Below are 12,193 nucleotides of genomic sequence, written 5' to 3'. Positions count from 1 at the left end.
GAATTTGGTAGGGGGCGCTGCACTGGCAGCAGCCTGTCGGCAGCGTGTCCGTCTTTTTTCAACTTTTTTAATTTTTTTAGTATGTTTAAAGTCTGTTTTTAATGTTTCCTTGTGTGTTATGTGTGGGGGGGTGAGGGGGAAACCGTTTCGGCCGCCTCTTCCATGGAGAGGCGACTTTTTCAGGTCGCCTACCCCGTGGCCTAACAGCAAGGATCGGCGCCGACTTTCCCGGAGACGCGCCCGGAGCTTCAGCGGCGGGCACAGCGTGGACTCTCAGCGTGGAGCAGGCGAGCCCTCGCTGGAGGGGAGCGCTCCGTTACGCTGGCCCGCGGCAGCCAGCAGCCTGAAGCCGCGGTCTGCAGAACTCCAGCTGGTGCGGCGTCTACAGCCCGGGATCCCTCGTGGAGGACCCGGGGGGAAGAAGAAGCCATCACTGCCGGCCCGCGGCCGTCTTCTACCGCGGGTGCGGCATGGACTTATCATCTCCCCTGGAGGGGAGCTTCGACCGCCGGCCCTGCAGACTGCGGTGCTTCCGGCTGCGGCACGGCAGGTACTTTAAAACTTTGACCGCCGGCCTGCGGCCTACACCAGCCTGAAGCCGCGGTCTCTGGTTGGAAAGAGCCGATCCTGGGCTCACCTTGACTTTGACTTTGTCCCTTACCATCTGGACGCCCGCAGCAACGGCTGTGGAGGGTGGTGGTCCCGACCACGGGGGGAAATGGAGGAGGACTGGCCAAGCTCTGTGCCTTCCACCACAGTGATGAATGCTGTGGTGGATGTTTGTGTAAATTTTTTATTGTGGTTGTGTTCTTTATTATTGTACCACTGCTGGCAACCCAAATACCACCGACCTTGGTTGTGTGGCAATTAAATTATTTCAATTATTTCAATCTGTGTTAAACGCGTAGATAATTCAGGGTGGTGAATCTGTGGAATTCTTTTCCACAGAAGGCTGTAGAGGCCAAGTAAATGGATATTTATTAACGCAGAGATGGATAGATTCTTGATTAGCACAGGTGTCCGTGGTTATGGGGAGAAGGCAGGAGAATGGGGTTAGGAGAGATAGATCAGCCATGATTGAATGGCAGAGTAGACTTGATGGGCCAAATGGCCAAATTCCACTCCTATCACTTATGACACAAAAATTGGCAGCTTGGCTTCCTTCCGCTTCCCAAAGACAGGCAGGTTAGAAGGTTCATTGGCCCTTGTTCAAAAAAAAACCCAATAGCCTCTAATGTGTAGAGAGTGGATGAGAAAGTGGGATAACATAGACCTAGTGTGAACGGGTCGGCATGGATTCGGTGGGCCGAATGGCCTGCTTTCATGTTGTATCACTAAAGTAAATACTGGTTCCCTTCCGATGGCACAGTCAGTTCTGCTGCTGCGTCACAGCTTCATGGACCCTGGTTCAATCCTGGACCTTGTGTTCTCTCAGGTGAAGGATTTCCCCCAGATCCTCCCGTATCCCCATAACACGCTGGTTAGTTAAACCAGCAACTGTAAAACATCTTATGTCGGTTAACGGCAAAAAAAGTAAAAAAGGATTTGATGGCCATGTGCGGGAGGGAATAAATTTGAGGCCTACAGGGAAATGGGACAGGTGGGATTGCTCCCCTAGAAATCAGTATGGGCTTGATGGGCTGCATGACCTCATTCCATAATATTTACCTCTAGTTCAGTTTCCTGGCGATTAATAGCCTCTGTCGACTGGTTCAGCTTCTCGAGTTCCCCCTAGAACACAATAAGGAAAATAGTTGAAGATTCAAACTAGGTAAAGTTAAAGACTAAACATATAGCACAAGGTGCATCTTTAAACTTCTCAAAATCTCCAAGCCGATTGTTGTTATCCCTCTCATTGAGTGTCCTAAATGCAAAAAGTATAAAAACAAAAGGAAGTGCTTGCCCCTGGGAAATGTTTACATTTAGCTAACATAGACATGATTCATATCCTGTTGAACCTAGATAGCTCAAGATGGACAGGCCTTTTTCAAGTCAATCGTGCAAGCATTTTGAAATGAATTTCCAACAGCCTCCTGGACAATTTGGAAGAACTGTGGTATTAACTTACGACAAAAATAGTTACACTCCAAGTACCTGGCAGTACTGATGTCATGATCACGTATTCTCTAATATTAGAAATATTGCAAAGCAAGGAGAGAAGAAAATCAAATGGCTTGAAGCTAATCTTCAGGTGGTGTAAATGTGCTTCACAATAAATCATCAGCCGTTTCGCACCATCTTCACATGACAAGGTGCCAACTTTAGCTGGGCAGGAGGTGGAGCGATAAAACAGTCAGAAGTTGGTTCGCTCGCACCTAAACAAACATACCTTTGTAACCCCACCTTTGCACCTACCCAGAGCTAATTAAAAGTTTCATCCGCTTGTGAATGGCAAAATGGTAACTTCAAGAGGCAACTGATTATGCATCTTATTGCATTTCCTTCTCTATTAACCAGCTAAAAGGAGAAAAAATGGGAGATTGCCCACCTCCCCCCTCCAATAACAACACTTTGAATCTTACCAGGAAGCACTGGTCTGATATTAGTCATTGCACAAGTTGTAACAACACACGGAAACAAAGTCAGCAGAAGTGATCACTGCATCGAAGCTGCAGATGTATCATTCTCCTTACCTCACTTGTAATTGGGAAGTCCAAACTCAAACCGTTAAGGGCCTGTCCCACGATGCGAGTTTACCTAAGAGCTCTCCCGAGTTTAAAAAAAAAATCAACCTCGTGGTACTTCATCACGAGTATTTTTTTACTCTTGGAAATTTTTCACACTGTTGAAAAAACTTCACGAGTTTCACGAACTTACCGCGGTTCCCGAGTACCTGCCGTTAGCGCTACGAGTCGTCCACGAGCCCCGACGTACCTGCTACGTACATTCTACGTACTGACCACGAGTTTGATTTTGTTTTAAACTCGGGAGAGCTCTTGGGCAGTGGCGGACTGGCCAGGGTGTCAGCTTGCCCGATGGCAAGTGGGCCCCTGATGAAGTGGGCCCCCTTTGTCTCCTGGCAACCAATATTTTTAGACCCAGTCCGCCACTGCTCTTGGGTGAACTCGCATCATGGGACAGGGCCTTTACTCCTATCAAGATTCGATCAGCAAGAAAGTTTGTTTTTAAATAGGCCATGAAAAACCTGTAGACTTCCAGAACTGTGTAGACTCTAAACAGACACAAAATGCTGGTGAAACTCAGCGGGACAGGCAGCATCTCTGGAGAACAAGGAATGGGTGATGTTTCAAGTTGAGACCGTTCTCTATGTAGAATTCAATACTCCATTCAGCGAAAACAATTTTCACTTGTGAAGTCAGTAAAAAAAGGATGAAATTAGTTGAGAAAATGAATGGTAAGTGCAAATACAGTCAGGCACAAATCTAGAGTCCGTAAAAAATGAATTGCTAGGTAACTTGTACCATTTGAATTAATGTGAACCTAATTAACAAAAGTTTGTAACAAGATGTAGTGAATTATAGAATCCTGAGAAAGTTTGGGAAGATTGTTCCCGATGTTGGGGAAGTCCAGGACAAGGGGTCACAGTTTAAGCGTAAAGGGGAAATCCTTTGGGACCAAGATGAGAAAAACATTTTTCACACAGAGAGTGGTGAATCTCTGGAATTCTCTGCCACAGAAGGTAGTTGAGGCCAGTTCATTGGCTATATTTAAGAGGGAGTTAGATGTGGCCCTTGTGGCTAAAGGGATCAGGGAGTATGGAGAGAAGGCAGGTACAGGATACTCATTGGATGATCAGCCATTATCATATTGAATGGCGAAGGGCTGAATGGCCTACTCCTGCACCTATTTTTCTATGTCTCTAAGTAGGCAAGAAGGTCCTGCTCTTAATTCGGAAAAAAAAATAGAAGTAGTTTCAGTAACAGCAAGGGGATAAAAACAGAAAGTCATATGTGGAGTACAGTTAGCAGTACAGTCCTAATGCATTTAATCTTCCAGCAAATTATTCCAATGAACTGTCAGCCAGTCGTTTAAGTGGATTGGATTTCATGCAAAGACTGTTGTGTAGTTTGCAAACAACAAATATGTTTTTCATCAACAAGGAAAGTAAATACATTTGTGTTTACATGATATCTCAACTCTTGAAGCATTTTGCATCCAATTAAATACTTTTGAAGGACAGTTACTGTTACCACAGCCTGTGTGTATATAATGAGATCCCATAACCGTCAAGGAACTTATGACCAAATAATTTGAGTTTGTGTGTTGGCAGTGGGTAAATATTAGCCAAGACGCTGGGAAAATTCTCCATTTTCAAATTGTTGCCAATGGATTCGGATAGAAATCATACTCATGTCTCATCCAAAAGACAACAAACAGTGCAAGCATTTGGCACAATACTGAAACATGAGATTAGATTATGTGCACAGATTTTTGGAATGGTAATTGAACCCAGACATTTTTGCAATGGCATTAACCCTCATGGTGCCAAATACATGGTTCAGTCTCAATTATGCTGCTGGGTTTGTGTTGTTTACCTTGTCTTTCTGCTCCATACCACATATTTTCTACCAACCAATATCTGGTGTCAGCACTGGCTCCTGGAGCTACTGAGCCCCATGGTTAAAAACAAAAATAGGGCATGAAGTGCTGGAGTAACTCAGTGGGCCAGGCAGCATCTCTGGAGAACATGGATGGGTAATGGTTCAGGTTGGGACCCTTCTTCAGACTTTAAAACAGCATCTGCAGTTCCTTGTTTTTTTGCTGACCCCATGGTGCTGTGTTACCAATTCACAAGCAAGGTTATGCCACACTGCAACTAGTTTGCTGCTGTTGAACAAAGTGTCATATTGGCAAAATGATGCGGTTGCTGCCTTAGAGCGCCAGAGATCCGGGTTCGATCCTGACTACGGGTGCTGTCTGTACGGAGTATGTACATTGTCCCCGTGACCACGTGGGTTTTCTCCGGGATCTCCGGTTTCCTCCCACATTCCAAAGACTTACAGATTTGTAAGTTAATTGGCTTCGGTAAAGAAAGTAAATTGTCCCCAGTGTGTGTATGATAGTGCCAGTGTACGGGGAACGCTGGTCGGCACAGACTCGGTGGGCCGAAGGACCTGTTTCCACGCTATTTATCTCGAAAATAAAACGAACTAGCATCATGGTTTCTTGTTGGACTCCGGCAGAGGGAAGCAAATGTCACCCCACATTTTCCAAACTAGTTCTGGCTGACTGCCAGGTGTTAAGGAATGATAATGATAATGAACTGCTGTCATTGAGTTTGGCGAATTCCATATTCGTGACATTTCCACATTTCCTTGCCAGAATGTTTTTTTTATAAATGCTTCACATAAGCAGTGAAGCCCAAGTGTTAGCCATGGCATATGCACAACTTAGTTGACACTAGGAATGGATTTAAACTCAGCCACAATCTGGTATGTTGATCAACCCAGTATTCTTTTTTTCTATCAAAATGGGGCAGGGCATTTTACAGTGACCATACGATGCAGTTAAAGTGTGTCTGCATAGAGACGTGGGCCTCAGCCAGTTTTGTGCCAATAACATTGTATAGAACAGGAGAGTGAAGCGTCAAGTCTGTTCAACTATTATATGTACTGACAACAGCAGAATGAAATTCTAACGAAGGGGATTTCAATGCATTAAATTCTTTCCTCAGGCATTGTGGAATTTGACAAGTCTGCTTGGCTGCAGACAGCATGAAACGAGGTGGAAAGAGCGACAGGGAGGGTCAGGTGAGAGTCGTGCTTGGAGTGGAAGGATGTCAGTACACAGAGCAAAATCATGTATAAAATCATGAGAGGAATAGATGCATAGAGACTCTTGCCCAGAGTAGGGGAATCGAGGACCAGAGGACATAGGTTCATGGTGAAGGGGAAAAGATTTAATAGGAATCTGAGGGATAACTTTTTCACACAAAGGGTGGTGGGTGTATGGAACAAGCTGCCAGAGGAGGTAGTTGAGGCTGGGACTATCCCAACATTTAAGAAACAGTTAGACAGGTAGAAACATAGAAAATAGGTGCAGGAGTCGGCCATTCGGCCCTTCGAGCCTGCACAGCCATTCAATATCATCATGGCTGATCATCTAACTCAGTATCCTGTACCTGCCTTCTCTCCATACCCCCTGATCCCCTTACGGTCCCCTATCAGGTACATTGATAGGACAGGTTTGGAGGGATATGGACCAAGCGCAGGCAGGTGGGACTAGTGTAGCTGGGACGGTGTGGGCAAGTTGGGCCGAAGGGCCTGTTTCCACACTGCATGTTTCTATGACTAACATAGTACAGTACAGCACAGGAGTAGGCCATTCGGCCCACAATGTCTGTGCCGAACAAGATGCCAGGTCCAACTCATTGCTTGCCCATAATCCATAACAGCCCATTCCCTGCAATATCCACCCGTCTATCCAAAAGTCTCTTTAGTGCCACTATCGTATCTGCCTCCACCACCACCACCACCCCAGGCAGTCTGTTCCAGGCACCCACCACCCTCTGAGAGTTCAGTAGTTTAGAGAGTTGGAATGATTGGTAGAAGAAAAAGTCTGGCAATTTCAAGCTGGTGGTGGGCGGGATATGGAGTCCAGAAATATTATGGGTAGCATAGACATTGATTGAAGGTAGGATCCTGAACCAAATGTTATGATCAGAGGTGGGATTTGAAACCAGGAGTGGGGGTAAAGGGGGCAGCTGGATGGGTATCATCAGCAGATTGAAAGGGGGTGGAAGTAAACATTAAATAAATTACTTAATGGACCACCTACTCAAAAGGCAGCAGATGCCTCAAGCTCCTTGACGCCCGACCAGGTAAACGCAAACCCTGTAATCAACGGTGAAGGGGGTCTCAACCTTCCAGAGAATCTCTGCAGGGGGTTGTGAGGGACGTATGCAATTCAGAAGCTTCAGGTGCACACAGGATGTGAAAGTCGGGCAGCTTTCCATGTGGGCTCAGTGCCCAAACTCGGTAGCTTCTATATAGAGGACATGGACCAAACCTCTGGAAGTGCGATGCCCATACACAACGTACACAAGAGGCATTTCGGATTTAAAAATTCAGTCATGTTTCAAATAAATCAATAAATGTTGAACAGTGTTGCTGGAATTTTAAACCTGAAAGTTTCAAACTTGCGAAAAGAAAAAGTCAAGGAGATTACAGAACCACTAGCTTCTCATGTTCACCCTACAAACAGCTTACAATGCCATTTCCTTTATCATCATTACCTTTTTACATATCATACAAACATAGACAATAGGTGCAGGAGTAGGCCATTCGGCCCTTCCAGCCTGCAACGCCATTCAATATGATCATGGCTGATCATCCAACTCAGTATCCTGTACCTGCCTTGTCTCCATACCCCCTGATCCCTTTAGCCACAAGGGCCACATCTAACTCCCTCTTAAATATAGCTAAATATATCTTTCATTCACCGTCTATATCTCTCCTTTCCCTTATCCCTAACCAGTCTGAAGAAAGGTCTCGACCCAAAACGTCACCCATTCCTCCTCTCCAGAGATGCTGACTGCCCCGCTGAGTTACTCCAGCTTTTAGTGTCTATCTTCAGTAAGTTAAAGCCTTAGTTTCTACCAAATAATGAGATGAAAAAGCCAGATCACAGGGGATTGGTTTAAGTTTTTCATTGTCACGTGAATCAAGGTACAATGAAAAGCTTTGTTTTGCAAGTAATCCAAGGTCAGATACTATACATAAATACAATCACGTCAAACTCAATTAGGTTGAGGAAAGGGGAAGAAAGAGTGCAGAATATAGTTATCAGTGTTGTAGTGCAACAGTTCCATAAAGTCCAACGTGAACAATGTGGTAGAGGTTAATCTGACATTAGATAAGGCACAAAACGCTGGAGTAACTCAGCGGGACAGGCAGGATATCTGGATAGAAGGAACGGGTGACGTTTGGGGTCGAGACCCTTCTTCAGACTAAAAGCATGAAAGCATACTGTTGGGTTTCATTGCAGCCTGGTCTTGGAAGAGGTCTACCCAAGATCGTAAGAAATTGCAGCGAGTTGTTGATGTAGCCCAGCCCATCACACGGACCAGACGTCCCACTATTGTCTCCATCTACACTTCACGCTACCTCGGAAAACTTAGTTGAAGACTTGTCCCTTCCTGGTCAATACTCCTTCTCCCTGCTCCCATCCAGCAGATGATACAGAAGATTTAAAGTGTGCATCACCAGGCTCTGGAACAACGGCTTCCCTCTGTGTTATCAGGCTGCGGAATGGTCATTCCACAAGCTGGGGTCCTGTCTCTATACCTCCTCCCTCCTCGACTCCGTCCAAGGACACCAGCAGTTTTTCAGGTTAGGCAGAGATTCACGTACCTCCTCCAACCTCATCTACTGTATCCACTGTTCCAGGAGTAGACTCCTGAATATCGGCGAGACCAAGCGCAGGCTCGGCGATCGTTTCTCTGAACGCCTCTGCTCACTCTGCCTAAACCTACCTGATCTCCTGGTTGCTAAACACTTTACTCCCCCTCCCATTCCCACACTGACCTTTCTGTCCTGGGCCTCCTCCATTGTCAGTGAGGCCTAGCGCAAATTGGAGGAACAACACCTCATATTTCGCTTGGGCAGCTGACACCACAGCGGTATGAATATTGACTTCTTTAACTTCAAGTAACCTTTGCCTTCCCTCTCTCTCCAACCCTCCCCCCTTCCCAGTTCTCCAATCAGTCTGACTGTCCTTGTTTACATTTTATCTCCGTTTGCTTTGTTCTTTCCTCCTCCTAGCTAACAATGATCTATTTTACATTTCCCTTGATCTCCATCCCCCGTGTCTCGTTTTCACACCTTACATTTCCTTATCTCTCTTTCGCCCTCTCCAGGATTATGATGTTTTGATCGAGACCCTTCTTCAGACTTCAGTGAAGAAGGGTCTCGATCAAAACATCAAAGTCACGGGATAGGGAAACAAGAGTAACAATAATAAAGGAAGCAGGCCATTGTTAGCTATTTGTTGGGTGAAAACGAGAAGCTGGTGTGACATGGGTGTGGGAGGAAGAGAGAGAGAGGGAATGCCGGGGTTACTTGAAGTTAGAGAAATCAATAGTTACACCATTGGGCTGTAAGCTGCCCAAGCGAAATATGAGATGCTGTTCCTTCAACTTGCGTTTAGTCTCACTCTGACAATGGAGGAGACCTAGGACAGAAATGTCAATGTGGGAATGGGAAGGAGAATTAAAGTGTTTAGCAACCGGGAGATCAGGTAGGCACAGATGGACTGAATGAAGGTGTTCAGCGAAACGATCACCCAGTCTATGTTTGGTCTCGCCGATGTATAAGAGACCACATCTTGAACAGCGGATACAGTAGATGAGGTTGGAGGAGCTGCAAGTGAGCCTCTGCCTAACCTGAATGGGCTGTCGGGGTCCCTGGACAGAGCTGAGGGAGGAGATATAGGGACAGGTGTTGCATCTTCTGCAGTTTCAGGGGTAGGTACCTGGGGAGGGGGTGGTTTAGGTGGGAAGGGATGAGTTAACCAGGGAGTTGCGAAGGGAACGGTCTCTGCAGAATGCAGAAAGGGGTGGAGATGGGAAGATGTGACTCGTGGTGGGATCCCGTTGGAGGTGGTGAACATTTTGGATGTTTATGTGTTGGATGCGACCGCTGAGGAGTTGAAAGGTTGAGACCAGGGGGAGCAAGGGCGGAGCTGCAGGGTACCGAGGAGGCACGAGTGAGGGCCTCAAGATTGAAACTAAAAGAAAACAAATTCTGGGATGTTAATTTTTTTGGATATGCATTTGGTCGCACAATGTACTGGTTCATTTAACAGATATTACACAACTTCCTAATGCTGCCAAGTACAAGTAACCAGAGAAACAAGAAACAAACACTATGTGGGTTGTCTCCCTTCTGGATGGTCTTTCCTTGTTTTCACTGGAGGGAATTGTATTCCTCCCCTTAAAAACAACGTGCAATAATACGAGGAATTTAATTTGCCAAGTCAGTCATGCAAATAAAAAGCAACGGAACACACAAAATACATTTTAACATAAACATCCACCACAGTGACTCCTCCACATTCCTCACTGTGATGGAAAGTGAAAAAAACCTTCAATCTCTTCACTTCTTTGTTCCATATAATCTAGTTAGTTACAAACCATATATTTCTGTTTAATTTAGACACATTTAATTATGCTACCAGTCAATATCTCTATTTTAACAAATGTTCCAGCCTAGATAATTAAATAATAAACTGGTAAAACATTGAATCAAAATGACATCAATTTCTCAAATACAAAAAAGAAAGGGATCAGTGAATAACTAAACCATTTAATATTCCTTTGAAATCAAGGCTTTTTTTTTGGCAGCGTAAAGAAAGTGGGACAAATCTACACTTCTCAAAGGTTCAAACACAATGGTCACTGATGCTCTCCAATGAAGGTGGCACAAACGGTGCAAAATGGGGTTAGGAGGGAGAGATAGATCAGCCATAATTGAATGACAGAGTAGACTTGATGGGCCGAATGGCCTAATTCTACTCCTATCCCTTATGACCTAAAATGTTTTTGTTCCATAAATACAAAGGTGGATTATATTTTGTTGTAGACCATAATATATGAAGAAAGTCAAGAGAACTTTGTAATAAAGGTCTATAACCTGACGTCCAGGCACCACGCAGTAATCTAACACTGACACTTGTGTTGGTGGGACACGGTGAGCAGCAGCCAACAACTTAAACAAACTCATGAGAGGAATAGATCGATCTCTCTCACTCTCTCTCTCCCTCCCTCCCCCCCCCCCAGAGTAGGAGAATCAAGATCCATAGGACATAGGTTTCTGGGATGTTAGGGATGAGGGGGAAAAGATTTAACGGGAACCAGAGGGGTAACCTTTTCACAGAGGGTGGTCGGTGTGAGTGGAGTGAGGTTATCCACTTTGGTGGCAAAAAACAGGAAATTAGACTATTATCTGAATGGTGGCCGATTAGGAAAGGGGGAGATGCAACGAGACCTGGGTGTCATGGTACACCAGTCATTGAAAGTAGGCATGCAGGTGCAGCAGGCAGTGAAGAAAGCAAATGGTATGTTAGCATTCATAGCAAAAGGATTTGATTATAAGAGCAGGGAGGTTCTACTGCAGTTGTACAGGGTCTTGGTGAGGGTCTTGGACCACACCTGGAGTATTGCGTACAGTTTTGGTCTCCCAATCTGAGGAAAGACATTCTTGCCATAGAGGGAGTACAGAGAAGGTTCACCAGACTGATTCCTGGGGTGGCAGGACTTTCATATGAAGAAAGACTTGATAGACTCGGCTTGTACACGCTAGAATTCAGAAGATTGAGGGGGGATCTTATAGAAAATCACAAAATTCTTAAGGGGTTGGACAGGCTAGATGCAGGAGGATTATTCCCGATGTTGGGGAAGTCCAGAACTAGGGGTCACAGTTTAAGGATAAGAGGGAAGTCTTTTAGGACCGAGATGAGAAAATCATTTTTTACACAGAGAGTGGTGATTCTGTGGAATTCTCTGCCACAGTAGGTAGTTGAGGCCAGTTCATTGGCTATATTTAAGAGGGAGTTAGATGTGGCCCTTGTGGCTAAAGGGATCAGGGGGTATGGAGAGAAGGCAGGGATGGGATACTGAGTTGGATGATCAACCATGATCATATCGAATGGCGGTGCAGGCTCGAAGTGCCAAATGGCCTACTCCTATTTTCTATGTTTCTATGTATGGGACGAGCTGCTGGAGGAGATAGTTGAGGCAGGTAGTAGTATCGCAACGTTTAAGATGCATTTAGGCAGGGACGTGGATAGGATGGGTTTAGACAGATATGGGTCAAACGCAGGCAGGTGGGACTAGTGTAGATGGGACATGTTGGTTGGTGTGGGCAAGTTGGGCCGAAAGGCCTGTTTCCACTCTGTATGCCTCTATGAGATGTAAACCATAGGGAATATTTTTTTTTCAATATTCAAAAATTAGAATTAAATTTGGAATTAAAATTTAAACGGTGGTAAAAAATATGACTTAATAGTTAGCCAGGTTTCTTCCACAGATATCTTAAGTTTGGAATAACATTCTGCAATTTCCATAAAAATTTAGGCCATCAGACATTTGAAGACTGCATGGCACTAGCTGACAACTGCTTTCTTTCACTGGAACCCAGATGACTCATTTTGGCAAGCCTCAGTTAAATATATATATTCAGACAAAACATGTGATCATTAATTATTGGCTACAGCATCTGTACCTTCTGCTTAT

The 12,193-nt window shown here is 45.0% G+C and overlaps 1 protein-coding gene across 1 annotated transcript in view; it reads right to left on the bottom strand.

Moving 5' to 3' along the window:
- Positions 1-12,193, bottom strand: part of sh3bp5 (SH3 domain binding protein 5) — a 61,149-nt gene that overhangs the window by 37,458 nt on the left and 11,498 nt on the right. The window contains exon 2 of the mRNA XM_033016873.1: positions 1,669-1,731. Coding sequence (XP_032872764.1) covers positions 1,669-1,731 — 63 coding nt within the window. The remainder of the gene's footprint in view (positions 1-1,668; positions 1,732-12,193) is intronic.

The sequence above is a fragment of the Amblyraja radiata genome, chromosome 2 (genome assembly GCF_010909765.2).
Source record: "Amblyraja radiata isolate CabotCenter1 chromosome 2, sAmbRad1.1.pri, whole genome shotgun sequence".
NCBI lineage: Eukaryota > Metazoa > Chordata > Chondrichthyes > Rajiformes > Rajidae > Amblyraja > Amblyraja radiata.
Note: the sequence above shows the minus strand (reverse complement) of the source record. Positions and strands in the feature narration are given on the sequence as shown.